At 45.0% G+C, this 26,817-nt stretch overlaps 1 protein-coding gene across 7 annotated transcripts in view; it reads left to right on the plus strand.

The window, feature by feature from the left end:
- SIRT6 (sirtuin 6) overlaps positions 1-26,817 on the plus strand; it is a 293,306-nt gene that overhangs the window by 124,376 nt on the left and 142,113 nt on the right. For 6 of the 7 annotated variants that reach the window (XM_069767854.1, XM_069767858.1, XM_069767852.1 and 3 more), the window contains one exon: positions 17,161-17,220. The exons of the other annotated variant lie outside the window; for it this stretch is intronic. In XM_069767854.1, coding sequence (XP_069623955.1) covers positions 17,161-17,220 — 60 coding nt within the window. The remainder of the gene's footprint in view (positions 1-17,160; positions 17,221-26,817) is intronic. 7 annotated transcript variants of the gene reach the window in all.

Raw genomic sequence — 26,817 nt, forward strand, 5'->3', positions numbered from 1 at the left:
GTGGAGAAGGATAAAGGAGAGAACTCCTCCCCCTTCTGTACAGCCTGAGAGGGCATGGTTGGAACAATAATACCTTTTCCTTTTAGGGAAGTACAGGGAGCGCCACATACTGCTAAAAAAAAAAACCCTATACCATGGATTCTGTTGAGAGCAGACTGCACATGTCCAATATCTCTCGTCCCCATATGGTGGAGTCAATGATTGCTTAACATCTTTCCCCATCTTATACACACAAAAATCATTTCCTGGATTGTTCACATTTCTTTCTGTACCCCTCCTAAATGATGTAAATTTGCTGCTACTTTATTATTATTATTATTATTATTATTGTACATTTTTATAGCGCCATTTATTCCATGGCGCTTTACATGTGAAAAGGGGGCAAATATAGACAAATACAACTAAACATGAGCACAAGGCACACAGGTACATAAGGAGGGAGGACCCTGCCCGCGAGGGCTTAGTCTGCAGGGGATAGGTGAGGTACACTAGGGGAGGGTAGAGCTGGTTGTGCGGAGGTAGGTTGAGGATCACTGCAGGCTGTAGGCTTGTCGGAAGAGGTGAGTCTTCAGGTTCTTTTTGAAGGTTTCTATGGTAGATGAGATTCTGATGTGTTGTGGTAGAGCGTTCCAGAGTATGGGGGAAGCACGGGAGAAGTCTTAGATGCTGTTGTGGGAAGAAGAGATGAGAGGGGAGTAGAGAAGAGGTCTTGAGAGGATCGGAGGTTGCGTGTAGGTAAGTACCGAGAGACAATGTCACAGATGTATGGAAGAGACAGGTTGTGGCTGGCTTTGTATGTTACTGTAAGGGTTTTTAATCTAGTGGGAAAGGGTTTTATTCTCCACTATTCCTAGTATCAAAACCGGATGGTACATATCGAACAATAATAAACCTACGGAAATTAAACATCTATGTCAGAAACCAAAAATTCAAGATGGAATTAATAAAATCCACCATCAAAATACTGTTCCCAGGCTTTATGATGGTATTACAGATGCATGTAAAGAAGCTGCGGGGACACCATCACGTGTTTCTCGACGCAAGCAGTGAATAGCCAGGCCTTTCCCCGGGAAGGAACAACCACGGGAAGGGCAGCATCCTATGAAGGAAAGCCACCTATGCCAAGCATGGTATCCATCCACAGACAGCTGTTTCGGGGTGCTTGCCCCTCATCAGTGTGGAGTAGGAATCTGGCTATTAGGAGCAGTGCCTAGTAAAAAGGCTATAAAGGCACAGATGATTGGCCTCGGGGAGACCAAAACATCCAACACCGCGGAGACACCATCACGTGTTTCTCAACGCAGTGATTCCAGAACACTGCCCCCATCCCTTATGGGAAATATGCAGATGCATGTAAAGAAGCTGCGGAGACACCATCACGTGTTTCTCGACGCAAGCAGTGAATAGCCAGGCCTTTCCCCGTGAAGGAACAACCACGGGAAGGGCAGCATCCTATGAAGGAAAGCCACCTATGCCAAGCATGGTATCCATCCACAGACAGCTGTTTCGGGGTGCTTGCCCCTCATCAGTGTGGAGTAGGAATCTGGCTATTAGGACCAGTGCCTAGTAAAAAGGCTATAAAGGCACAGATGATTGGCCTCGGGGAGACCAAAACATCCAACACCGCGGAGACACCATCACGTGTTTCTCAACGCAGTGATTCCAGAACACTGCCCCCATCCCTTATGGGAAATATGCAGATGCATGTAAAGAAGCTGCGGAGACACCATCACGTGTTTCTCGACGCAAGCAGTGAATAGCCAGGCCTTTCCCCGTGAAGGAACAACCACGGGAAGGGCAGCATCCTATGAAGGAAAGCCACCTATGCCAAGCATGGTATCCATCCACAGCACCCCGAAACAGCTGTCTGTGGATGGATACCATGCTTGGCATAGGTGGCTTTCCTTCATAGGATGCTGCCCTTCCCGTGGTTGTTCCTTCACGGGGAAAGGCCTGGCTATTCACTGCTTGCGTCGAGAAACACGTGATGGTGTCTCCGCAGCTTCTTTACATGCATCTGCATATTTCCCATAAGGGATGGGGGCAGTGTTCTGGAATCACTGCGTTGAGAAACACGTGATGGTGTCTCCGCGGTGTTGGATGTTTTGGTCTCCCCGAGGCCAATCATCTGTGCCTTTATGATGGTATTAGACCTTAGAGATGCATATTACCATGTACCTTTCCACAAGGAATATCGGAAATTTCCCAGGCTAGCAGTCTCCATAAACGGGGAGGTCGAAGAATTCCAATACAAAACTCCCGTTCGGCATATCAATAGCCCCATGTATTAGCATCATTCAGCAATGATGCTAATACATCAACTAACTTCCCTTTTATTCCTTTCTCAATACGTCATGCCATTCCGCAACCTGAAGTCTGCCATTCTTATGAATCCCACATATTTTATACCTTCTAAAATTCTTCACATACTTCACACGATCTTGTTCTGCCACTATCTGGGGGGGCAGTTTTCTGTCCAGGAAGTAAGAGACCCTCCTGCTTGCCCACCTTATGCCCCATGTAAAAAAAACTTTTGTCTGTGCTCAGACGTACACAGACACACACACACTTCCCCTTTCTTATGCTGGTGTATCCAAAGTCACGTATCTAAAAACAGGTATCTCACAGCAGTCACAGATATCGCTCAGTTTCACTTCCTCAAAATTTCTATGCAGTAGATAGCACTTATCTCAGAATCCAAAAACAGGAAACAGAGCACAAAAAACAGATGTGACAGTGATTTACAAGGGATATTTCTCTGCTAACAGCAAAAGGAAAAGTGTGAAGAAGAGAAAAAAAAACTATTGCGACTTTCTGCATTTAAAGCGACAGTACGTGACATAAACAAGAACAGATTAACGGACTTCCGGGATAAATCAATGCCCTCGTTATTGTTTTGTGACACGTAAAGCCGTCCTGGTAAGACAAGTGTCAATCGCACAGAGCACTCAAATGCTCGGGCCGCTTGCATGGCAGGCGGGAATTCTACCACCCTCCGCTCCGGTCGTCCTACCTGGCTCGCCGGGTATGGGAGTCTGTGGTATCACTCTAAATTATAACCATCCGAGCCTGGAATTCTGGGATCTCATGTCCCTTCTATGCACGGGAATCTAGCGATTTGACTTCCTGTTATGTTTCCCAGCAACCACAAGCAAATCGGTCACTGTTCCAACTATCTCCCGGATCTACACAGACATAAAACACATACACGGCACACAGCCAGGGTTTGGATAAGGCGTTTTTACACTATCTAGGAATGCGGTGGTGACCACACCTGACCGGGCACAGGGGACATTCAGGTAAGATGACAAGATTTTCTTACCTTACTATGGAGCTGCTCTCTGTTCCGTGAGCCAAGGCTGTGGCCGACACCCCTTTCTCTCTGGTTAGCAGGGTCCCCGTGCATTTCGTCCACTGCCCCGTGTGCAGGTGCCATAGGTTATGGAAATTTTGGGGGGGATAAATCTATCGCTGTGTGTGCTGTGACTGTTGCCGATTAGACTGAGTATTTTGAGCGCTCATCAAGATTGACACTGTACACCATAGTGGCAGAATAACATTCCACCAATACTGATGGTTTATTGTACATACATGGTTTTATAATTGCATATAGAAAGGGGGTGGTAAGTTAATTACCATATTGTCCAACTCCTCTGCTATTGGTTATCTAAATATATATTGTGATTAATGCACATATGAATGCTGATTAAGCAACTAAAGTGTAACTGTCGCTTTTTCTGCATCTAGGACAAAGTTGAGACATCTATTCATCACTTAGTACATCTGGTGTGGTTCCGCTTTTTGCCTGGAAAGCCCCAAACAGTCTGTATGGCTTATATCTGTTTGTCAGCCATTTAAAGCAATTGATTATAGCATATATAAGTATATGTGCAAGTGAGATCTATATGATATGTTTCCATCACAGTGTACTGTATATCACTTAGGAGACACCAAGACCCTGCTGAATGTACATCCAATAGTAGACCCTGAGACTGCTGTAATCTCATCACGTAGGGGACTATAAAGCTGCTGGATGTCGATCAAACAGGAGACATTGCGATTTGTGTATACATCAAAAGAATCTAGAATGGAGTGCATTACCTCCAAATAGGACCGATTTAAGACAAAGTGAGGTCCAGGGCCAAAGTTCAAAATGAGCCCCTAAATGCTAACCTAATGCACCATCACACTTAAACATTTAGGTCGCATTTACATGAATGGAGTTCAGGCCTCACAATCGACTTTGGAAGTCGTTCTGCGCTTGTTTACTAACCTCTGTACATCGGCTAATAAAGAATAATGGGCTCCGAACAATCATTATTAGATCAATATGTCCCCAAACAGCATAGTTTTATCAGCAGCGCATTTGAAGTGAACACCAGGGTATGTGTTGTTGAGCACAATGATTTTTTTGTTCAATCCAATCACCTGATGAATGAGCAACATTTTTCTCATTCATTGGACCATTGCCAACATGTTTACACCTATGAACTCTTGTCTGTGCGGGTGGGATTTATAAATGGACATAGACATATGTGCATACACAGAGCCCCTTCATGCAGACACACATGTACAAGTATGTACCCAGATCCCATACATTTTAGTGTCTTTACTAATATAAACCACCCTTAGCTCATACTTTCTAGGCTCAAGCACAGAGAAAGAGCAGGGGTGAGACAAGGTATTTTAGAGCCCTAAGCAGATAAACCTAATATCCTCCCTGATTCCTGCTCCTTAATAAAGACATGGGTCAGAGACTAAGGTAACTGTATTCGGTGATTTTACTTCAGTATTTGTAAGCAATAATCGAGAGTGGAACAATCGGGCAAAGTATAATAGACGCAAGTCACCACTTCTGCATTTTTCTCTCTGGTTCTGGCTTACAAATACTTGTGTATAATACTGACCAAATACTGAATGTGAGAACTTGGCCTAAGCATTACATACTTGTACCGCACCCTCAGGCACTAGTTTAACCCATTAATGACCACCGATACGCTTTTTTAACGGCGACCGTTATTTTCATTTTAAGTTTTTTTTCTCTGACGCCCATGACGGCACCACGGAGGGAGGGGATCCGCTCACCAAGGACAGGAAACCTACAGATAAAAAGGCGGTACCTCTCTCCCGCATCAGTTGGTTTTCTGTCGTTGATGGGAGACCTACAGAAGTCCTTACCTACAAAGGACAACCGACGTGGGAGTCCGGGGCCAATTGGTCCGATTCAGGCAGTGGGGGTCCCCCTGCCTCGGCTGGTGTAGTGACCCGAGGCGCCACCACTGGGGCTAGTAGGCCTCTAGGGTGCGTGAGGGGAGGTGGCAAGGAGTTCACAGCCACCTCTCCAGGCAAGAAACTGCAGCAGCATCCAAGGGGGGTCCCTCTGTGGATGGGGGAAGCAGCGCGTTTCTCCCTCCTAAGCGTCAGTCTGCCGGCTGAGAAACCCGGGGGTTCTAGAATTCAGCGTACCCACGCGTGATGCGAGGCACCATTTTGGGGGCGGAGTCTCTGGATGGGATTAGGGCGATTCTCGCTCTGTAATGACGGAGATGGGCCACTGCGCATGCGCGGGATCGGAAGCGCAGTCTCGTGAATGCGGGCAGCGTTACTGCGCATGCGCAGGTTTGAATAGGCGGCGGGAATCACCTCTATAAAAGGGGGAAATGTAATTCAGGTCGGCGCTTCTATGGAGCTTAACCGGCGTTCCCCTAACATGAGCGACCTAGAAGCATCACCCCTATCTAGATCACCACCGCCGACGCAGCAGCAAAAGCGACGGCCGCAAAAAGGACACCAGGATGTCGCCGGTAAAGGACGCTCAGTATCTCTGCATAGCAAGGAGTCCAGTACGGCGTCCAGCACAAGGGATAAGCTAATGACAGATGCAGATCATCCCCAACCGGTATTTATGGGTCCATAAGGTGGTAAGTGATCTCCGTGAAAGTCAGTGACAGAAAGGATATATATATTTGTCTCTTACTACTTTAGGGGAAGAAAAGCTTAGGCAAATCTAAGCATAGGATTTGCGCTCTTTGTAGAGAGGATCTTCCTACTACTTGGGAGAAGAGGCTTTGTAGCGAGTGTGTACAACAGACAGTATCCGAAGGGCTTCCCGGGTTCGCAGCAGACCTCGAAACCCTGATAAAAAAATCAGGTGGAAGATACTTTTAGATACCTAAAGGAGGGTAAAAAGCGAAGGAAGACCAGACACAGATCCCCATCTCCTGAGTCCAGTATTATGGATAGCGAAGATGTGGACTCGGATACATCTAACTCTTCCTCTTCATCATCTTCTTCCTCTGGGGGTAACAGCTGTTATCCTCTGGAAGACACGGACATCCTCGTTAAAGCGGTTAGGAGCACCATGGGGCTGGCGGACCCTAACCCAAAAAGATCAGTACAGGACATTATGTTCGGGGATCTTGAGCAAAAAAAAAAAAAAAAAAGAGGAGAGCCTTTCCTCTTAACGAGAGAATATCAGCATTGATTAAGAGTGGGAAAAGCGTTACTAGCGCCAAAAAGAAAATACCCTTTTGATGACGAATCTTGCTCCTAAACCAGATGTTGCCGTAGCTAAGGCATCGAAAAAATATGCCCTTCCATTTGAGGACATGGGGGTCCTGAAAGATCACATGGACAAAAAGGCAGACACTTTTCCTCAAAAGTTCTTGGGAAGCAGCTGGAGGAGGGCTAAAACCGGCGGTTGCCGCCGCATGTACATCTCGTTCATTAATGGTCTGGTTAGACCAATTGGAAATCCAGCTGAAAAACAAATCATCTCGAGACTCAATATTAAACACCTTACCAGTGATGCAGGGAGCTGCCGCTTTCTTAGCAGATGCCTCTGCTGATTCAATCAGGCTAGCTGCTAGGTCAGCAGTTTTCTCTAATGCGGCTAGGCGAGTCCTTTAGCTTAAATGTTGGCCAGGGGATCTCCAGACAAAATCTAAATTATGTACCATCCCCTGTGAAGGCGAATTCTTATTCGGCCCCACTTTAGATGGCATCTTAGAAAAGGCAGGGGACAAAAATAAATCATTCCCCTCCCTTGGTTTCCGTTCCTACAGAAGGCCCTTTCAGAGCAAGAGGTTCTTCCGAAGGAAGCCGGGGAAAAACCAAGACAAGTAGGATAAGAGAAACAAGAACAAAGGATTTATGTTCAATAAGAGCCCCAATGACAACAAAAACCCCACCCAATGAATGTTTGCCCCAGGTGGGGGGGAAGACTGTCCCTCTTTCTCTCGGCCTGGGAGAAAATTACCAGCAGTCCACGGATTTTGAGCATAATAAAATCAGGACTAAAGCTAAAATTGCTCAAACTTCCTCGTCTCTCCTTTATGATGACATCACTGAGGTCTTCAGGGGAAGGGGCAACTAGCATTAGAAAAAGAAGTAATGGAACTAGTGGGCAAGGGGGTTCTCCTGGAAGTTAACCCACAAGAAAAAGGGCAAGGATATTACTCCCATCTGTTCCTGAGGAAAAAGCCGGATGGGTCATACAGGACTATCATAAACTTGAAAAGTCTAAACAAATATCTAGAGGTCCAGTCATTCAAAATGGAAACAATAAAAATGTCAATAAAAATGCTGTTTCCACTGTTTCATGGCAGTCCTGGATCTGAAGGATGCCTACTATCACGTCCCTATCCACAAAGATAACCAAAAATTCCTCAGGATAGCAATCTACATCAATTCTCAGCTCTCCCCTTCGGGCTGGCCATAGCTCTGTGAGTCTTCCCCAAATTAGTTGCAGTGGTAATGCTCTCATTAGAAAACCTGGGCTGGTTAGTGAACTTTAAAAAATCCAGGTTGTTACCGTGCCAAATCCAGGAATATCTGGGTCTTACTTTGGACTCTATAAAACAAGAATGCCACCATCCACCAGAAAAAGTGCAAAACATTATGGGGCTAGTATCCAGAATGCGAGATCTCCCCTCCATAACCCTCCGCCAAGCTATGTCCCTCTCGGGATCCATGACGGCCTGTATCCCTGCAGTCCAATGGACTCAGCTCCATTCGAGGGACCTTCAATGGCAAATTTTGTCAGAAGAAGTCACTATAAAAGGGAATTTAGAAGGTTGGTTCAGTTGATCTCCAGACACAATTCTGTCACTAGATTGGTGGACATTGCAAAACAATCTTTCTCGAGAAGTCCCGTGGGTAACTCCGGTCTCAAAAATAGTAACTACAGACGCCAGCCCCAGCGGGTGGGGGGCACACCTGCATGTCCTATTAGCTCAGGGCACTTGGCCGCAGAATCTAGAAAAAGTATCTTCCAACATGAAAGAACTGCTGGCAGTCAAATTTGCATTATTGGTTTTCCTAGGTCCCCTTCACTCCCACCATGTCAGAATTATGTCGGACAACAGAGTAGTGATAGCGTACCTGAATCACCAAGGGGATACCCGTTCTCAGAGTCTGATGGAGGTAACCAAATCGATCTTCCATATAGCTGAGGGCAACCTTCAATCTCTGTCAGGCCTTCATATAAAGGGGGTGGACAATTACAGAGCGGATTTCCTGAGTCGTTCCCGTCTAATGCAAGGGGAAGGGGAGTTAAATCAAACAGTGTTCATCCAGATCTCAGAAAAGTGGGGGGTACCGAGCAATAGACCTCTTCGCAAGCAATCTGAACAAAAAAGGAGAAACCTTTTGCTCCATAACACCATTGGGGAGCCCTGTATCATTAGATGCGTTCCTGATTCCTTGGCACCATCAACTAGCATATGCCTTTCCCCCAATTGCTCTGATTCCGGCGATCTTATCCCTCAAAACATCTCTGCTGGTCGCTCTCACCTCTGCACGTAGAGTTAGCGACATACAGGCTCTATCTGCTAACCCCCCTTTCTCTCAATTCCTGGATGATAGGGTTGTTCTCAAAACAGACCCAGCATGTCTCACAAAAGTAGCATCCCAATTCCATAGGACACAAGAGATATCTCTTCCCTCCTTTTGTCCTAACCCCAAAAGCAAGGAGGAAGAGTCCTTACATACATTGGATGTTAGGAGATGCCTGATGCATTACATAGAAGCCACCAGGGAGAGTAGGGAGGACGGCTCTCTTTTTGTGTGCTTTCAGGGTTCCCGGAAGGGGAAAAAAGCCTCCAAAGGCACTTTGGCAAGATGGATCACGAACGCCATCAGCCTATCATAATCATCAAGCGGGGTACCCGTCCCGGGAAATATCAGGGCTCACTCAACGAGAGCAGTAGCAACCTCATGGGCAGAGAAGGCCGGAGCCTCAATCGATCAGATATGTAGAGCTGCTACCTGGTCTTCACCATCTACATTCTATAAGCACTATAGATTTGACCTTATCTCCTCTTCGGACCGTACCTTCAGTAAAAGGTGTAAAAAAAAAACAAAAAAAAACTGCAATTATCTCCGTGGTGCTGTCATGTGCGTCAGAGAAAAATCTAGTTCTAAGGCTAAGTTCACACTTCGTTAGTGCAGTCCGTTCAACACATCCGTTAAACGAACTGCACTAACGCAAGTGCCGACGTTTGCACAGCTCTAGCGCAGATGGAGCATCTGCTAGCTCCATCTGCGCTAGCAGTGTGCTAGCAATGATGGACCCGGAAACGCTGCAGCCAGTGTCTCGGTCCGTCACTCAATGACGGCACATCGCTAGCGCATGCCCATTGTGGGCGTGCGCCAGCGATGCGTCCGCCATTGAAAGTAATGGCGGCGTTAACGGACTACGTAGTCCGTTAAACGGGTTACACTAACGCAGTGTGAACCCAGCCTTACCGATAACTGTATTTCTCTGAGCCCATGACGGCACCCGTACATTCCCTCCCTTCACTTATGGATGTGCACATTAACCCCTTTACCCCCAAGGGTGGTTTGCATGTTAATGACCGGGCCAATTTTTACAATTCTGACCACTGTTCCTTTATGAGGTTATAACTCTGGAACGCTTCAACGGATCCTGGTGAAAACATTGTTTTCTTGTGACATATTGTACTTCATGATAGTGGTAAAATTTCTTTGATACTACCTGCGTTTATTTGTGAAAAAAAACGGAAATCTGGCGAAAATTTTGCAATTTTCCAACTTTGAATGTTTATGCAATTAAATCACAGAGATATGTCACACAAAATACTTAATAAGTAACATTTCCCACATGTCTACTTTACATCAGCACAATTTTGGAACCAAAATTTTTTTGTTAGGGAGTTATAAGGGTTAAAAGTTGACCAGCAATTTCTCATTTTTACAACACCATTTTTTTTTTTTTTAGGGACCACATCTCATTTGAAGTCATTTTTAGGGGTCTATGTGATAGAAAATATCCAAGTGTGACACCATTCTAAAAACTGCACCCGTCAAGGTGCTCAAAACCACATTCAAGAAGTTTATTAACCCTTCAGGTGTTTCATAGGAATTTTTGGAATGTTTAAATAAGAATGAACATTTAAATTTTTTTCACGAAAAATTTCCTTCAGCTCCAATTTGTTTTATTTTTCCAAGGGTAAGAGAAGAAATTGGACCCCAAAGGTTGTTGTATAATTTGTCCTGAGTACGCTGATACCCCATATGTGGGGGTAAACCACTGTTTGGGCGCATGGGAGAGCTTGGAAGGGAAGGAGCACCATTTGACTTTTCAATGCAAAATTGACTGGAATTGAGATGGGACAACATGTTGCGTTTGGAGAGCCCCCTGATGTGCCTAAACATTGAAACCCCCCACAAGTGACCCCATATTGGAAACTAGACCCCCCCAAGGAACTTACCTAGATGTGTTATGAGAACTTTGAACCCCCAAGTGTTTCACTACAGTTTATAACGCAGAGCCGTGAAAATAAAAAATCTCTTTTTCCCACAAAAATTATTTTTTAGCCCCCAGTTTTGTATTTTCCCAAGGGTAACAGGAGAAATTGGACCACAAAAGCTGTTGTCCAATTTGTCCTGAGTACGCTGATACCCCATATGTTCGGGTAAACCCCTGTTTGGGCACACGGGAGAGCTCGAAAGGGAAGGAGCACTGTTTTACTTTTTCAACGCAGAATTGGCTGGAATTGATATCTGCCGCCATGTCGCGTTTGGAGAGCCCCTGAAGTGCCTAAACAGTGGAAACCCCCCAATTATAACTGAAACCCTAATCCAAACACACCCCTAACCCTAATCCCAACGGTAACCCTAACCATACCTCTAACCCTGACACACCCCTAACCCTAATCCAAACCCTATTCCCAACCGTAAATGTAGCCCCAACTCTAACCCTAATTTTAGCCCCAACCCTAACCCTAACTTTAGCCCCAACCCTAACTGTAGCCTTAACCCTAGCCCCAGCCCTAACGGGAAAATGGAAATAAATAAATTTTTTTAATTTTTGAATTTTTCCCTAACTAAGGGGGTGATGAAGGGGGGGTTTGATTTACTATTTATAGCGGATTTTTATGATTGGCAGCCGTCACACTGAAAGACGCTTTTTATTGCAAAAAATATTTTTTGCGTTACCACATTTTGAGAGCTATAATTTTTCCATATTTTGGTCCACAGAGTCATGTGAGGTCTTGTTTTTTGCGGTACGATTTGACGTTTTTATTGGTAACATTTTCGGGCACGTGACATTTTTTGATCGCTTTTTATTCCGATTTATGTGAAGCAGAATGACCAAAAACCAGCTATTCATGAATTTCTTTTGGGGGAGGCGTTTATACCTTTCCGCTTTTGGTAAAATGGATAAAGCAGTTTTATTCTTCGGATCAGTACGATTACAGCGACACCTCATTTATATAATTTTTTTTATATTTTGGCGCTTTTATACGATAAAAACTTTTATAGAAAAATGTTATAGTGTAAGATCGCTGATCTGACACTTTGCTGTGCACTGTGTCAGATCAGCGATCTGACGTGCATTTCTCCTGGCTTCCCGGCGCCTGCTCTGAGCAGGCGCAGTGAAGCCACCTCCCTGCAGGACCCGGATGCTGCAGCCATTTTGGATCGGGGCCTGCTGCAGCGAGGAAGGAGGTAGGAGACCCTCGGAGCAACGCGATCACATCGCGTTGCTCCGGGGGTCTCAGGGAAGCCTGCAGGGAGCCCCCTCCCTGTGCGGTGCTTCCCTATACCGCCAGCACACTGAGATCATGTTTGGTTAATGTGTCGGGCACACAGAACATAGAATATAAGATATATTTTCAGTTGTTTCACACTTTTTTTGTTAAGTATATAATTTCACATGTGTTAATTCATAGTTTTGATGCCTTCAGTGTGAATTTACCATTTTCATAGTCATGAAAATACAGAATAATCTTAAAATGCGAAGATGTCGAAACTTTTGGTCTGTACTGTATGTCACACAAAATGGGTAATAAATAACATTTCCCACACATACACTTTACATCAGCACAATTTTTGAACCACAATTTTATTTTTTCTATTAAAAAGTTAGAAGGGTTAAAAGATGACCAGCGATTTCTCTTTTTTACCACAAAATTAACAAAACCATTTTTTTAGAGACCACATTGCATTTAACGTGACTTGAAATGGTCTATATCAGGGGTCCCCAACTCCAGTCCTCAAGGCCCACCAACAGGTAATGTTTTCAGGATTTCCTTTGCATTGCACAGGTGATGCAATTATTACCTGGGCAAGACTAAGGAAATCCTGAAAACATGACCTGTTGGTGGGCCTTGAGGACTGGAGTTGGGGACCCCTGGTCTATATGACAGAAAATACACTAAATTGATACCATTCTAAAAGGTGCTGAACACCACATTCAAGAAGTTTATCAACCCTTCAGTTGCTTAACAGGAACATAAGCAATGTGGAAGGAAAAAAAAAGGTATTTTGTACAAAAAAAATATTTTTGCTTGCTTTATTCTGAGAGCTATATTTCTTTAAATTTTTCTGCTGTTGGAGTTGTATGGCGGCTTTTTTGTTTTTGCGGGACAAGATGATGTCTTCAGTGATACCATTTTTATTTACATTCATCTTTTTTATCACGTTTTATTCCACTTTTTGTACGTCGATATGATGGTAAAGCATAGTTTCCTGCCACATTTAATTTTTTCTGTGGTACTGACTAAAGGTTAACTAATGGGACAGTTTTATAGGTTGGCCTGTTTCCGACATGTCGATAGTTTTTTTTCTTTTCTCTTTTTTACTAAAAAATACTTATGGGTACGGAAGAAGCACTTTGCAAAACAGCACTCATTGGTGTGAGGGGAACACAGCAGCAAGCCTCACAGTCACACTGAACCTGGTACCACTCTCCCACAGGTATTCAACCAATGTTAATAATTCTCTTGATTATGCTTTTGCATTCAGTGGCCGTGGATGTTTGACTCATGCAACCTTTTAGGTGAAGGAAGGAAACTTCTTAGGCTCCTTTCACACATCAGTTTTTTGCCTTCAGGCACAATCCAGCAAATTTTGAAAGAAAAAAAAACGGATCCAGCAAAAGTTGCCGCCGGGACCGGTTTTTTTCTCATAGTCTTGTATTAGCGACGGATTGCAACGGATGGCCTCACTTTTCGTTTGGCGGATCCATCGAAAATTGTTGGTCCAGCGGCCAGAGGAACATTTTTTTGTCCGTCGAAAAAACGGACAGCGGCGGATCCGGCACCATCCGACTTTTCCTATAATGGAAGCCTATGGCGCCGGATTCTGTTGCTTTTTGAAACCTAGCATGCTCCGACTTTTTCGTGTTTTCCATTCTCTCTTTCATTCTTTCTTTCTTTTTCTTTCTTTTTCTTTTTTTCTTCCTCTTTCTTTTTTTCTTCCTCTTTCTTTCTTTCTTTCTTTCTTTCTTTCTTTCTTTCTTTCTTTCTTTCTTTCTTTCTTTCTTTCTTTCTTTCTTTCTTTCTCTCTCTTTCTCTCTCTCTCTCTCTCTCTCTCTCTCACCTAGTCAGATCTCTCTCTCTCCAGATCACCTAGTCAGATCTCTCTCTCTCTCTCTCTCTCTCCAGATCAGCTAGTCAGATCTCTCTCTCTCTCTCCAGATCACCTAGTCAGATCTCTCTCTCTCTCTCTCTCTCTCTCCAGATCAGCTAGTCAGATCTCTCTCTCTCTCTCTCTCCAGATCACCTAGTCAGATCTCTCTCTCTCTCTCTCTCTCTCTCTCTCCAGATCAGCTAGTCAGATCTCTCTCTCTCTCTCTCTCTCTCTCTCTCTCTCTCTCTCTCTCCAGATCACCTAGTCAGATCTCTCTCTCTCTCTCTCTCTCTCTCCAGATCAGCTAGTCAGATCTCTCTCTCTCTCTCTCTCTCTCTCTCTCTCTCCAGATCAGCTAGTCAGATCTCTCTCTCCTGATCAGCTAGTTAGATCTCTCTCATATTAGCCGGATCAGCTAGTCAGATCTGGCGAAAAAACGGGTCCGTTGCATCAGTTTTTCACAATTTGCGACAGATCCGTTTTTTAAAAATTAGCCGGATTGAGCCTCACGGCAAAAACCTGATGTGTGAAAGTAGCCTTAAGGGTGTTGTTTCATTTAGTTCATCAAGGAGCAAAGCTCTGACTGTCCCCTAGGTAACTTGTGATACCACTGTCTACATCAACTACACTGCTTGTCACACTACATATCCTTTCAGCATTTTTTGCAACCCTAGTTTTGAAGCAACTAATTGTGCTCACTGGAGTTACCTGTTATAAAACTACAGTTTCAGCAGTGTCTGTGATATTATAACTCCATCAACTACCCTCACTTCCCTACCACCTATCTTCAGTATGCCTTCAATTGCTGATCCATCCCCTCCTTATTGGAGGCTGTGTTGCGCTGTCTTTTTTTTTTAATAATTCATTGCTATTTAATAAAGATATTTATTTCAACTTCAGCTACAAATCACTTCTTGTCTTTATGGTAATTAATCATAATAGATTATGTTGATTGAAGTTTTTGGAAGTGTCTAAAGCCTACTATTCAGGACCATGGCAATGACATTCAGATCAATGCATTTTATTCATATCTACAACAGCCTTTATCATAGACTTGGCTCTGTCAAAGGGGAATTTTCATGTTACAAATTCTTTTTAGACAACATGAAAATAATCAATCAAGTTTGCAGTTGACTTTGTTTTCCTACCTGCTGTTGTTCTCCTGATATGAGAGCTTTTACCCTAACCTAATGCACAGCTTGTTGAAAGGACATCAGCCACTGGAGACTGACCAGTGTTCACAGTAGTAAGATTTCTGGCTGAGGAGTTAATGCCTAAAGGTACCGTCACACTCAGCGACGCTGCAGCGATACAGACAACGATCCGACCTAAACTAGATCGCTGGATCATCGCTGTTAGGTCGCTGTAGAGACGTGAAACACAGCAACTCCAGAACGATGCAGGAGCGATCCAGTGACGTTACGGCGACTCACTTATCGTTCTCGCTCCATGTAAAAACGTTGCTGGCGTCGTTGCTTTTGATGTCAAACATGACGATACACGCCGACCTAGCGACGAAATAAAATTCTGGACTTCTAGCTCCGACCAGTGATATAACAGCGGGATCCAGATCGCTGCTGCGTGTCAAACACAACGAGATCGCTATCCAGGACGCTGCAACGTCACAGATTGTTGTCGTTCTCGTTGCAAAGTTGCTGAGTGTGACGATACCTTAAGATTCCAGAAAGCTCTCTCCTGCCATGATTTCTACAGAGCTGCTCGCCTCCCTCTCACTGCCTGCTCCTGAATGGATGTTATCAGCCTTCCAAAATAACCAGCCCCCAACATCAGCATTTTCCTGGGTAGTTTACCCCTTTCTGACCTCGGACGGGATAGTACGTCCGAGGTCAGAAGCCCCGCTTTGATGCGGGCTCCGGCGGTGAGCCCGCACCAAAGTCGGGACATGTCAGCTGTTTTGAACAGCTGACATGTGCCCGTAATAGGCGCGAGCAGAATCGCGATCTGCCCGCGCCTATTAACTAGTTAAATGCCGCTGTCAAACGCAAACAGCGGCATTTAACTACCGCATCCGGCCGGGCGGCCGGAAATGACGGCATCGCCGACCCCCGTCACATGATCGGAGGTCGGCGATGCTTCTCCATTGTAACCATAGAAGTCCTTGACACCTCTATGGTTACTGATCACCGGTAGCTGTGAGCGCCACCCTGTGGTCGGTGCTCACAGCACACCTGATTTTCTACTACATAGCAGCGAACAGCAGATCGCTGCTATGTAGCAGAGGCGATCGTGCTGTGCCTGCTTCTAGCCTCCCATGGAGGCTATTGAAGCATGTCAAAAGTAAAAAAAAAAAAAAAAAAAGTTAAAAAAAGTTAAAAAAAATAAAAGTTTAAATCACCCCCCTTTCGCCCCAATCAAAATAAATCAATAAAAAAATCAAATCTACACATATTTGGTATCGCCGCGCTCAGAATTGCCCGATCTATCAATTAAGAAAAAGCATTAACCTTATCGCTAAACAGCGTAGCGAGAAAAAAATTCGAAACGTCAGAATTACGTTTTTTTGGTCGCCGCGACATTGCATTAAAATGCAATAATGGGCGATCAAAAGAACTATCTGCACCAAAATGCTATCATTAAAAATGTTATCTCGGCACGCAAAAAATAAGCCCTCAACCGACCTCAGATCATGAAAAATGGAGACGCTATGAGTATCGGAAAATGGCACAATTTTTTTTTTTTTAGCAAATCGTGATATTCTTACCCTCCGGGGCCCCCGGAGCCTTCCCCATGCTCGCAATGCGCCCGGCAGCTCCCGTTCACAATAATGCCTTGCGACAACCCCAGATGACGTAGCGGTCTCGCGAGACCGCTATGTCATCACATGTCATTTCTACAGGGCATTACTGGGAACAGGAGCTTCCGGGAGCATCGCAAGCATGGGGAAGGCTTCGGGGGCCACCGGAAGGTGAGTATCTGGGATCCGGCTGAGAAACTGATCCAGTGCATCAGTTTCTCAACTACTTTAGCCGGATCCAGCAATCCGTCCCGCCGCCAGATTATGCCTGATGGCGCGGGACGAATGTGTGAAAGTTGCCTTAATGCGCTACAGAATCATAAGCTCAGTAGAAGGAAACTGACTAAAACTGTCACTCAAGGATAAATGCCTCCCCTCCCCCAAGGAATCAGGAGACTGCAGAACTGTGTGCTGCTCAAGATACAACCTTGAGAATACCTCTTTAAATAATTTATAATGCAGAGGTTTTTCTGAGGGTTTCTATTTATTGGTGGTTTTGTATTTTTATTTTTTTTCTTAATTTGCAGGGATCACCTGTCAGAGCTTCATGGAAACATGTTTGTTGAGGAATGTACAAAATGTGGCAAGTGAGTATCTACATGATTATTTTACTGTAAGATTCTTGTGTCAAACTGTGAGCAGTTCCTCCAGCTGTAGGGAGGTTATGCTTTTTTATATCTCGCCATGTTATATCTACTGTGGTGTAAAAAAGTGTTTGCTCCCTTCCTAATGTATTATTCTTTTGAATATTTATCACACTTGAATTTTTCAGAACACCAAACAAATTCAAATATTAGCCAAAGATAACACAAGTAAACAAAAAATGCAGTTTTTAAATGAAGGTTTTTTTAAGGCAAAAAGAAATCCGAACCTACAGGGCTCTGTGTGAAAAAGTGATTGCCCCAGTGGAGATATGGGGGGTCGGTGGGTGCATCGGTCCGCTAGTCGAAACCTCAAGCACCAGGGATCAACAAACCGAAGGCCCACTCTCCTTTTAATGTGGGCATAATGCTACTCAGACAGCACAGGGTGACAATGCTTCATTGAACCACAGAACAGGCAGATAACACATAGAACAGTCCCAGCAAAATACTTTAAGATGGTGCTCATTAGAGTCTCACCATTCCACTGACTCACCGGGATATTGGCAGCAGTTAGGGTACCGTCACACTATAACATTTCGATCGCTACGACGGTACGATTCGTGACGTTCCAGCGATATCGTTACGATATCGCTGTGTCTGACACGCAGCAGCGATCAGGGATCCTGCTGAGAATCGTACGTCGTAGCAGATCGTATGGAACTTTCTTTCATCGCTGGATCTCCCGCTGTCATCGCTAGATCGGTGTGTGTGACACCGATCTAGCGATCTAGCGATGCGATCCAGCGATGCGTTCGCTTGTAACCAGGGTAAACATCGGGTAACTAAGCGCAGGACCGTGCTTAGTTACCCGATGTTTACCCCGGTTACAAGCGTTAAACTAAAAAAAAACAAACAGCACATACTTACATTCTGGTGTCCGTCAGGTCCCTTGCCGTCTCTGCTTCCCGCACTGTGACTGCCGGCCGTAAAGTGAAAGCAGAGCACAGCGGCTGTGCTTTCACTTTCACTTTACGGCCGGCAGTCACTGAGTGCGGGAAGCAGAGACGGCAAGGGACCTGATAAACACCAGAATGTAAGTATGTGCTGTTTTTTTTTTTTTAGTTTAACGCTTGTAACCAGGGTAAACATCGGGTAACTAAGCGCGGTCCTGCGCTTAGTTACCCGATGTTTACCCTGGTTACCCAGGGACCTCGGCATCGTTGGTCGCTGGAGAGCTGTCCGTGTGACAGCTCCCCAGCGACCACACTACGATTTACCTACGATCACGGCCAGGTCATATCGCTGGTCGTGATCGTAGGTAAATCGTATAGTGTGACGGTACCCTTACTTCAGAGCTCCCAGGGTCGACTACCCCACCTGTGGTGCACACACAGTGAGGAGATAACAAGTGTAGTAAGGTACAAAGCTATTGAGCCAAGGGTCACAACCTGGCTTAACCCAACATCTCCATGAAGCCAGGCAACCAGCTGGTCCCAATCCTGGCTTTCTCCAAACGTATCCATGGTTCCACGATGGTTAGTGGAGCAGATCTGTATTCTTCTATCCGGATCCGAGATTCCCTAAGTTGTTTCCTCTTCAATGATAGACCCGTGTCCCTCGTGATTGAGCCATGATGTATTGGTAGCAGTCCTGTAGGGTCCCCTGGATGTTTGGATGTCTTGGCGGCCTTTCTGGCTGGCTTTCTGTCTCCCTATGCAGAGGCATATAACCTATTTTTATACTTAACAAGTGTCCTTCTTTCAGTATTGACATAAAGGGTAAAAATGGGGATGAGACCAAGTAGTATTACTTGATTATTTAATCTATTTGCATATTTTTTCCTCCACTGTATTTGAAGTTGCCAAACTATTTGGCCTACACAATGCATAATTAGCATATCAGTAAAATTCACTAGTCCTCAAGGATAAGAGCACAGTATGTTATAAGAAATGTCAATATTACAGGCTTACACAGGCAAAAGTCTGTTTTCTTGACCAACACATAAATTCAAAATTCAACATACAAATAAGTCTATTCTTCTTGGTTAGCTAAAAATTAGTCATCTGGTTAATTAAGATACAATGCTGTGTCTCAACACCCTCTAAACCTAATAACTGGTTGGGCCACCGTTAGCAGCAACAACTGCAATCAAGTATTTGCAAAAACTAGCAATGAGTCTTTTACAACGCTCTAGAGGAATTTTGGCCCACTCATATTTGCAGTATTGTTGTAATTCAGCAAAATTGGAAAGTTTCCAAGCATAAGCCTCCATGCCACAGCATCTCAATCAGATTAAAGTCAGAATGTTGATTAGGCCACTCCATCTTCAATTTTATTTTTCTTAAGTCATTCAGAGGTGGACTTGCTGGTGTGTTTTGGATTATTGTGCTCCTGCATGACCCAAGTGCTCTTCGGCTTGATGTCACAAACAGATGGCTGGACATTGTACTTCAGGGTTTTTTTTTTTGCAGAAAGCAGAATTCATGGTTTCATTTATCACAGCAAGTTTTGGTGGTCCTGGAGCAGCAAAACTGTCCCAGACCATCACTCTACCACCACCATATTTTACTGTTGGTATGATGTCCCTTTTCTGAACATGTGTGTTGCTTCTATGCCAGATGTAATGAGACATACATCTTCCAAAAAGTTCAACTTTTGTCTCATCTGTCCACAGAGTATTCTCTCAAAAGTCTTTGGGATCATCAAGATATTTTTTGGAAAAATGAGCCAAGTCTTTATATTCTTACCGCTCAGCAGCGGTTTTTGCCTTGCAACGCTGCCATGCAGGCCACTTTTGCCCAGTCTTTCTTATGGTGGAGTCATGAACACTGACCTTAACTGAGGCAAGTGAGGCCAGCAGCTCTTTGGATGTTGTTGTGGGGTCTTTTGTAACCTCTTGGATGAGTCGTCGCTGTGCTCTTGGGGTAATTTTGGGAAGGTTCACCACTATTCCATGTTGTTTCCATTTGAAGATAAGGACTCTCCCTATGGTTCACTAGAATCCCAAAGCTTTAGAAAAGGCTTTACAACCTTTTCTTGTCCAGACTGATGGTTCTTAATTACTTTTTCCCTTCCACATGACAGCACAGTTACGTGAGAGATGGCTCCCGCCCCCAGGAACAGGAAACTTGCAGCAGAGATAAAAGATGGGGGCGGCACCTCTCTCCTCAGTTTGGTTTCCTTTTCCTGGAGGCAAGCCTGCAATGCTGTACTTCCGGAGGGATCCCCTCTGTTGATTCTGGTCCGGAGACCAAGGTCCGCAGCGGGGGCAGCTAGGTGCGGTGACATGCGCCACTGGTGATCTCGGAGCTGTCGTACCGTGCGTCTCACCCACCGCCGGACTCCCCGGAGACCGCTCCTGGCCGGAGGCAGGGCCGGGGTAGGAGGCGTGTCCATCACGACGCTGGCGCCGAATGAATGGAACGACTTCCGGGTTACCTCGGAAGTGATGTCACACCCAGAGAGGGAGCTCTCACCTCATATTATTTAAAGGGGCAGTGCCACAACGGTGGCAATAGCCTATCAAGCAGAATGGTGGACCCGACTGTGGAATCGCCCATGCCAGTGGAAAACAACTTTGACTGCCGTGGTACTAAAGCTCTGGTGGGGGAGTGCCTTTGTAAGGCAAAACATGTCAGTAATGGTGTCTTTCTGTGTCATATTATTAAAGGAAGGAAGGCCACAACTAAGCAGAAAAATATTGTGTGTGCACTGTGTGATAAAACCCTCCCTAGAACATATGAGAAGCGGATTTGTCACTCATACATAGACAAAACTGTGGCTGAGGAGTCATCATCCTTACTCCAGAACATAAAAGCTATTGTTAGGGATGAAGTGAAAATCACAGTAAAAAAGCAAATGAAACATGGTTTACATAGCTCAGAAAATCCATCTCCTACACCTGCCCAAATCTCGACCTAGAATCTGAGTGTAAACCAGGGAATTACCGGCTGTTGAAGACTCAGATTTAGACTCTTCAGAAGAAGAGTGTGGTCGGCCATATGTACTATCTGAAGATGTTGGAAAGTTACTTAAACTTGTCAGATCTACTCTGGGGGTTGAAACGTTGAGAGAGCAGCAATCAGTCCGGGACTCTGTTTAGTAATCTGGAAGAGAAAAAACGGAGAGTTTTTCTCTTTCATGATGATGTATTAAATTTGATTAAAAGAGAATGGAAAAAGCCAAACAAAAACATTTTAATTCCTCAGGCTTTAAAACGTAAATATCCATTTGACGAAGAAATCTGCGAGAAATGGGAAAAAACTCCTAAACTAGATGCTGCCATTGCGAGTACCTACAAGGGCATAGCTCTTCCATTTGAGGATTTGGGTGCCTTAAAGGATCCCCTTGACAAGGCTGATGCCTTCCTAAAATCAGCATGGGAGGCATCAGCATGGTCATTTAAACCGGGAGTAGCCGCCACTTGCACGGGGCCCATGCCATGGTCAAATGATAAGAAGAGCTGAGTGAACAGATAAAGGACAAGTGTCCAAGAGATAGACTCTTGGAAGAAATACACTCTTGGAAGAAATACCTTCGTTACAAAATGCGGCGGGATTCTTAGAGGATGCCACCGATGACTCTGTTCAATTTGCTGCACATGCATGTGCCCTCTCCAACTCAGGCCTTAGAACTGGAATTGGACTGCTGACTTTCAATCGAAAGTAAAGCTCTACGCAGTCCCTTGTGAAGGACAATATCTGTTTGGGAAAGTGTTAGATGTAATTTTAGAAAAAGCAGCTAAGAAAAAGCATTTTCCCCCTTTCTCCTTCTTTAGACGTCATTGGAGTGACTCCTGTCTGTCCTTTCGGGGATCAGAGAAAGGGGGCCGAGGCCGGCCAGGTGATAAGTCTCTATGAGAGAAGACCTGGAACGAAAGAAGAAGAGGATTCCTCTTCAACAAACCTCCTAGTAAACCAGGTCCCAAGCAACAATGACGCCGAATTCCGAGTGGGGGGAAGACTTCGGTTCTTTGTCCATCAGTGGGTAGAGTTACCAATCTCACGGTGGATAACCAACCTATTATCTGAGGGTCTACGGTTAAATTTCAATCAACTAAAATCAATATTAGAGAGGGAAGGTCATCTACTATGTTGGCGCTATATAAATAAAAATTATTATTATTATATTATTATTACTTTTGGAAAAGGACTTCCTAATTAAGGTACCAGCCCAAGAGATAGGAATGGGGTTTTACAGCACCCTGTTCCTCATGCCAAAACCGGATGGTTCATTAAGAATAATCTTCAATTTAAAACCACTGAACCAATATACCGAAGCAGGACAGTGGAAACTCTAAAAACAGTAAAATTGCTGTATCCAGGCTGTTACATGGCAGTGACAGATCTCACAGATGCTTACTACCATATACCATTTTGTGTAGAGCATCAGCAGTATCTTAGATTGGTAGTACAGTTAAATCAAGTTCCCACTCATCTACAGTACCAGTGTCCTCTCCTTGGGGTATCTGTGGCCCCCAGTATCTTCACAAAGATAATTTCTGAAATAGCATCTTAATAGCATCTTTTGTGAGGGAAAATATTTTACTAGTGCCCTATTTAGATGATTTTCTCCTTATAGCAGACACATTGGGCGTGCGCTAGCGATGTGCCGTCATTTGAGTGACTGACTGCGAACGCTAGCGGGATCGGCAAACGCGATCCCTTTTGGGACATTACGTTAGCGCAGTCCGTAGCGCTATGCACTAAACGGACTGCCCTAATGCAATGTGAACCTAGCCTAACCAGTGTGTGTACATAAAAGCAGAGTGAGCTTCTGGCATCCAGAGAGACTCTTGCATCTTTTATCCAGCCACTGACGTTTCTGGATTGTGAGTCATGGGGAAAGCAAAATAATTGTCAACTAATCTATGGGAATAGGTAGTTGAACTGTATAAAACAGGAAAGGGATGCAAAAAGATATCCAAGGAATCCACAACTAGCACAAAAGGCTTCAAGATGTTATTGATGTTAGAGGGGGCAATACACTTTATTAAGAAGTGGGAGTATCAGAAGCTATTCCCACCGATGTGTTGCTGGGCATAGACTTGGGGAGGATGGTGTCCAACTATATCCCTCCCTTACAAGTAAATGCTACAGAGAAGGTGGAAAAAAGCAACCCACCTGAGATCCCGTGCAAGCAGGGAAATTGTACCAATGCACAGGACTGTACTTATGTGGCAGCTGTGACCCGGAGTCCGGCTGTGGTTCAGACTCAACCCCAGAGACTAGAGGATGAGTCTCAGACAGAACTGCCAGCACAGGAGAACCTTACTGTGGCCCAGGAGTCTCCTCACATGGCAGACCCAACAAGGTCCCTGATGACCGACACTGAAGACTCAGCTTCATCCCAGAGAATGGCAGTCACACTAGGCCAGGGCCTGCAGACTGACATTCAGAGCTTCCAGGAGACTCTGCGGACAGACAAAGAGAGAATATACTGGGACCAGGGCAGACTGTGTAAAGAGACTCTCCCCACAGATACTACAGAACCTTGGGACTGTGAAAAGCGGCTGGTCGTTCCTTATCTATTTAGGGAACAGTTATTGAGAATTGCTCGTGAAATTCCTCTGGCTGGACACCTTGGAATACAAAAGACTAAAGGTACCGTCACATTTAGCGACGCTGCAGCGATCTAGACAACGATGCCGATCGCTGCAGCTGCACACAGACAGCTTTCCAGCGACCAACTATGCAAAGTCCCCGGGTAACTAGGGTAAACATCGGGTTACTAAGCGCAGGGCCGCGCTTAGTAACCCAATGTTTACCCTGGTTACCAGTGCTAATGTAAAAAAAAAAAACCACTACATACTTACATTCCGGTGTCTGTCCCCCGGCGCTCTGCTTTCCTGCACTGACTGTGAGCGCCGGCTGGCCGTAAAGCACAGCGGTGACGTCACCGCTGTGCTCTGCTTTACGGCTGGCCGGCGCTGACAGTGCAGGGAAGCAGAACGCCGAGGGACGCGACAGACACCGGAATGTAAGTATGTAGTGTTTTTTTTTACATTTACACTGGTAACCAGGGTAAATATCGGGTTACTAAGCGCGGCCCTGCGCTTAATAACCCGATGTTTACCCTGGTTACCAGTGAAGACATCACTGAATCGGCGTCACACACGCCGATTCAGCGATGTCTGCGGGAGATCCAGCGACGAAATAAAGTTCTGGACTTTCTGCTCCAACCAACGATGTCACAGCAGGATCCAGATCGCTGCTGTGTGTCAAACACAACGATATCGCTATCCAGGACGCTGCAACATCATGGATCACTAGCGATATCGTTGTGAAGTTGGTCAGTGTGACGGTACCTTAAAGCTCGCCTAACACATAATTTTTATTGGACCAAGATGGGGACAGATACAGCTAATTACTGTCAATCCTGTGTAGTTTGTCAGAGGGTTGGAAAGTCTGGGGATATACAGAGAGCCCCATTGAAACCACTGCCAGTGATCGATGAACCTTTCCAACGAGTGACTGTGGATATCATAGGGCCACTCACAATAGCTAAAGCTTTGGCAAAAAGTTCATCCTCACAGTGGTGAACTATGTTACACGATATTCTGAAGCTGTGTCCTCCATCCGAGCAGACAAAGTGGCGGATGCTTTACTGACTGTTTTTTCTCGTGTGGGTTTCCCCAGGGAAATGTTATCCAATCAGGGATCCCAATTCTTGTCCAATCTGATGGAAAGCCTCTGTGAAAAGATAGAAGTACAGCATTTTGTGGCCAGCGCCTTTCATCCCCAAACCAATTGACTCTGCAAGCAATTTAACCGAACATTAAAACAAATGCTCAACATGCTGGTGGAGACTGAAGGAAGAGACTGGGAGCTGTACCGCCCTCATCTTTTGTTTTCGTAAAGAGAGGTACCCCAGGCATCTACAGGATTCTCCCCATTTGAACTGGTTTATGGGAGGAGGGTCAGGGGGCCACTTGATTTAAGGACAGTTGGGAGGGCGACCCCAAAACTATGGGTGTCTCGGTGGTCAATTATGTACTGCGGCTGAACATGTAAAGCGTCAGAAAGTATTTCATGTAAATATGTTGAAGGCTCATCATGACAGGGAGACCTGTTCCTTACCTGTCTGTTGCCTGCCTGAAGAGAGGGAGGCTGATCTGTTATAAGATGTGGGGGCTGGAACTTAGTACATGAAGTCCCTGGAGTCAGCAGAGTTTAACCCTGAGCTATCCCACAGTCAGGGGTCTGAGCTGATGGGGGTGCTCAGTGAGTACACAGAAGTCTTCACAGGGGAGCCTGGGAGGACGCACTTAGCAACTCACCATGTGGATACTGGTCCTGCAAGAGCTTCAGAAAAGGTCTGCAACAGAACTGGCCCTAACTGATCTACATACCTTTTATATAGCTCCGTGGGCATACCATCAGGTCCGGAAGTCTTTCCACTAGAAAGGGACGTTGTTGCTTCCCGGAAAGTGATATCCCTATCCAAGAAGGTCTGGTCCTCACAAGAAAGTTTACGAAATTCAATCTGGTCTAAATGCTCATCAATTTCTTCCAGTGTGGTTCAATTGAGAATTATACAACTCTCTAAAGTGCTCTTCAAATCTGTTTGCAATTTAGTTAGACTTAAGCAATGGGGTTCCCTCCCTCGTGCTAATGGACAGAATGGATGGAGACATTTGCATGATCAATTCTGGATAAACAGCGAGCGGACGATGTGTAGCAGGAGAATTCTTTCTTAAAAGGATGCTGTTGTCTCAATAAATCAATCCAGCCTATCTCCGCTATAAAAGCACCCAACACAGTAGTATCTTGACTGCCGGGCCTAGAATTTGCAGCACTCATTCTATCCAAATAAAGATAAGAATCATATTGAAATCTCCCAGGCATAATATGTTAGCATCAGGATATTGTGATACAAAAATCATCGCTTGGTAGAGTACTTCCATCTTGGCCAGAGGGGAGTTGTAGATATTGAGCAGTATGTAAGGTACCATATCTATAAATGCATATAAAAAAAATAATCTTCCTTCGGAATCTTTCTCAATCGCTTGGACTGACCACCTCAACGACTTGTGCACCATAACTACCACTCCCCTGGAATAGGACGTATGTGTAGCATGCTTCTGCCATTGTATCCAAGGCTTTTTCGTCCTTCATACAGTATCTGGTGTCAAGTGAGTCTCCTGAAGACATATTATCTGCGCTTGCATTTGGCGTATCTGAGAGAATACCATATTCCGTTTCCTGGCACTCCCCAACCCTCTAATGTTCCACTACAGGAGTTTAAGTGATGCCATGTGGACTTCGTAGATAATCTTTGCACAGTTTAGTATTCACTTTTGAATCATTCAGCTCCATCACATACAAACCATTCACGCAAATTAAATTAGGCTGGGTTCGCATTGCGTTAATAGCAGCCCGTTCAATGTGAACGGGCTGCTATTAACGCAAGTGCCGGTATTGGCACCACGCTAGCGCAGATAGAGCATCTGCTAGTTCTATCTGCGCTAGCGATGATGGACCCGGAAACGCTGCATCCCGCGTCTTGGGGTCCGTCACTCAATGACGGCACATCGCTAGCGTACGCCCATTGTGGGCGTGCGCTAGCGATGCGTCCAACATAGGAGTTAATGGTGGCGTT

This window comes from Ranitomeya imitator, chromosome 1, assembly GCF_032444005.1.
Source record: "Ranitomeya imitator isolate aRanImi1 chromosome 1, aRanImi1.pri, whole genome shotgun sequence".
Taxonomy (NCBI): domain Eukaryota; kingdom Metazoa; phylum Chordata; class Amphibia; order Anura; family Dendrobatidae; genus Ranitomeya; species Ranitomeya imitator.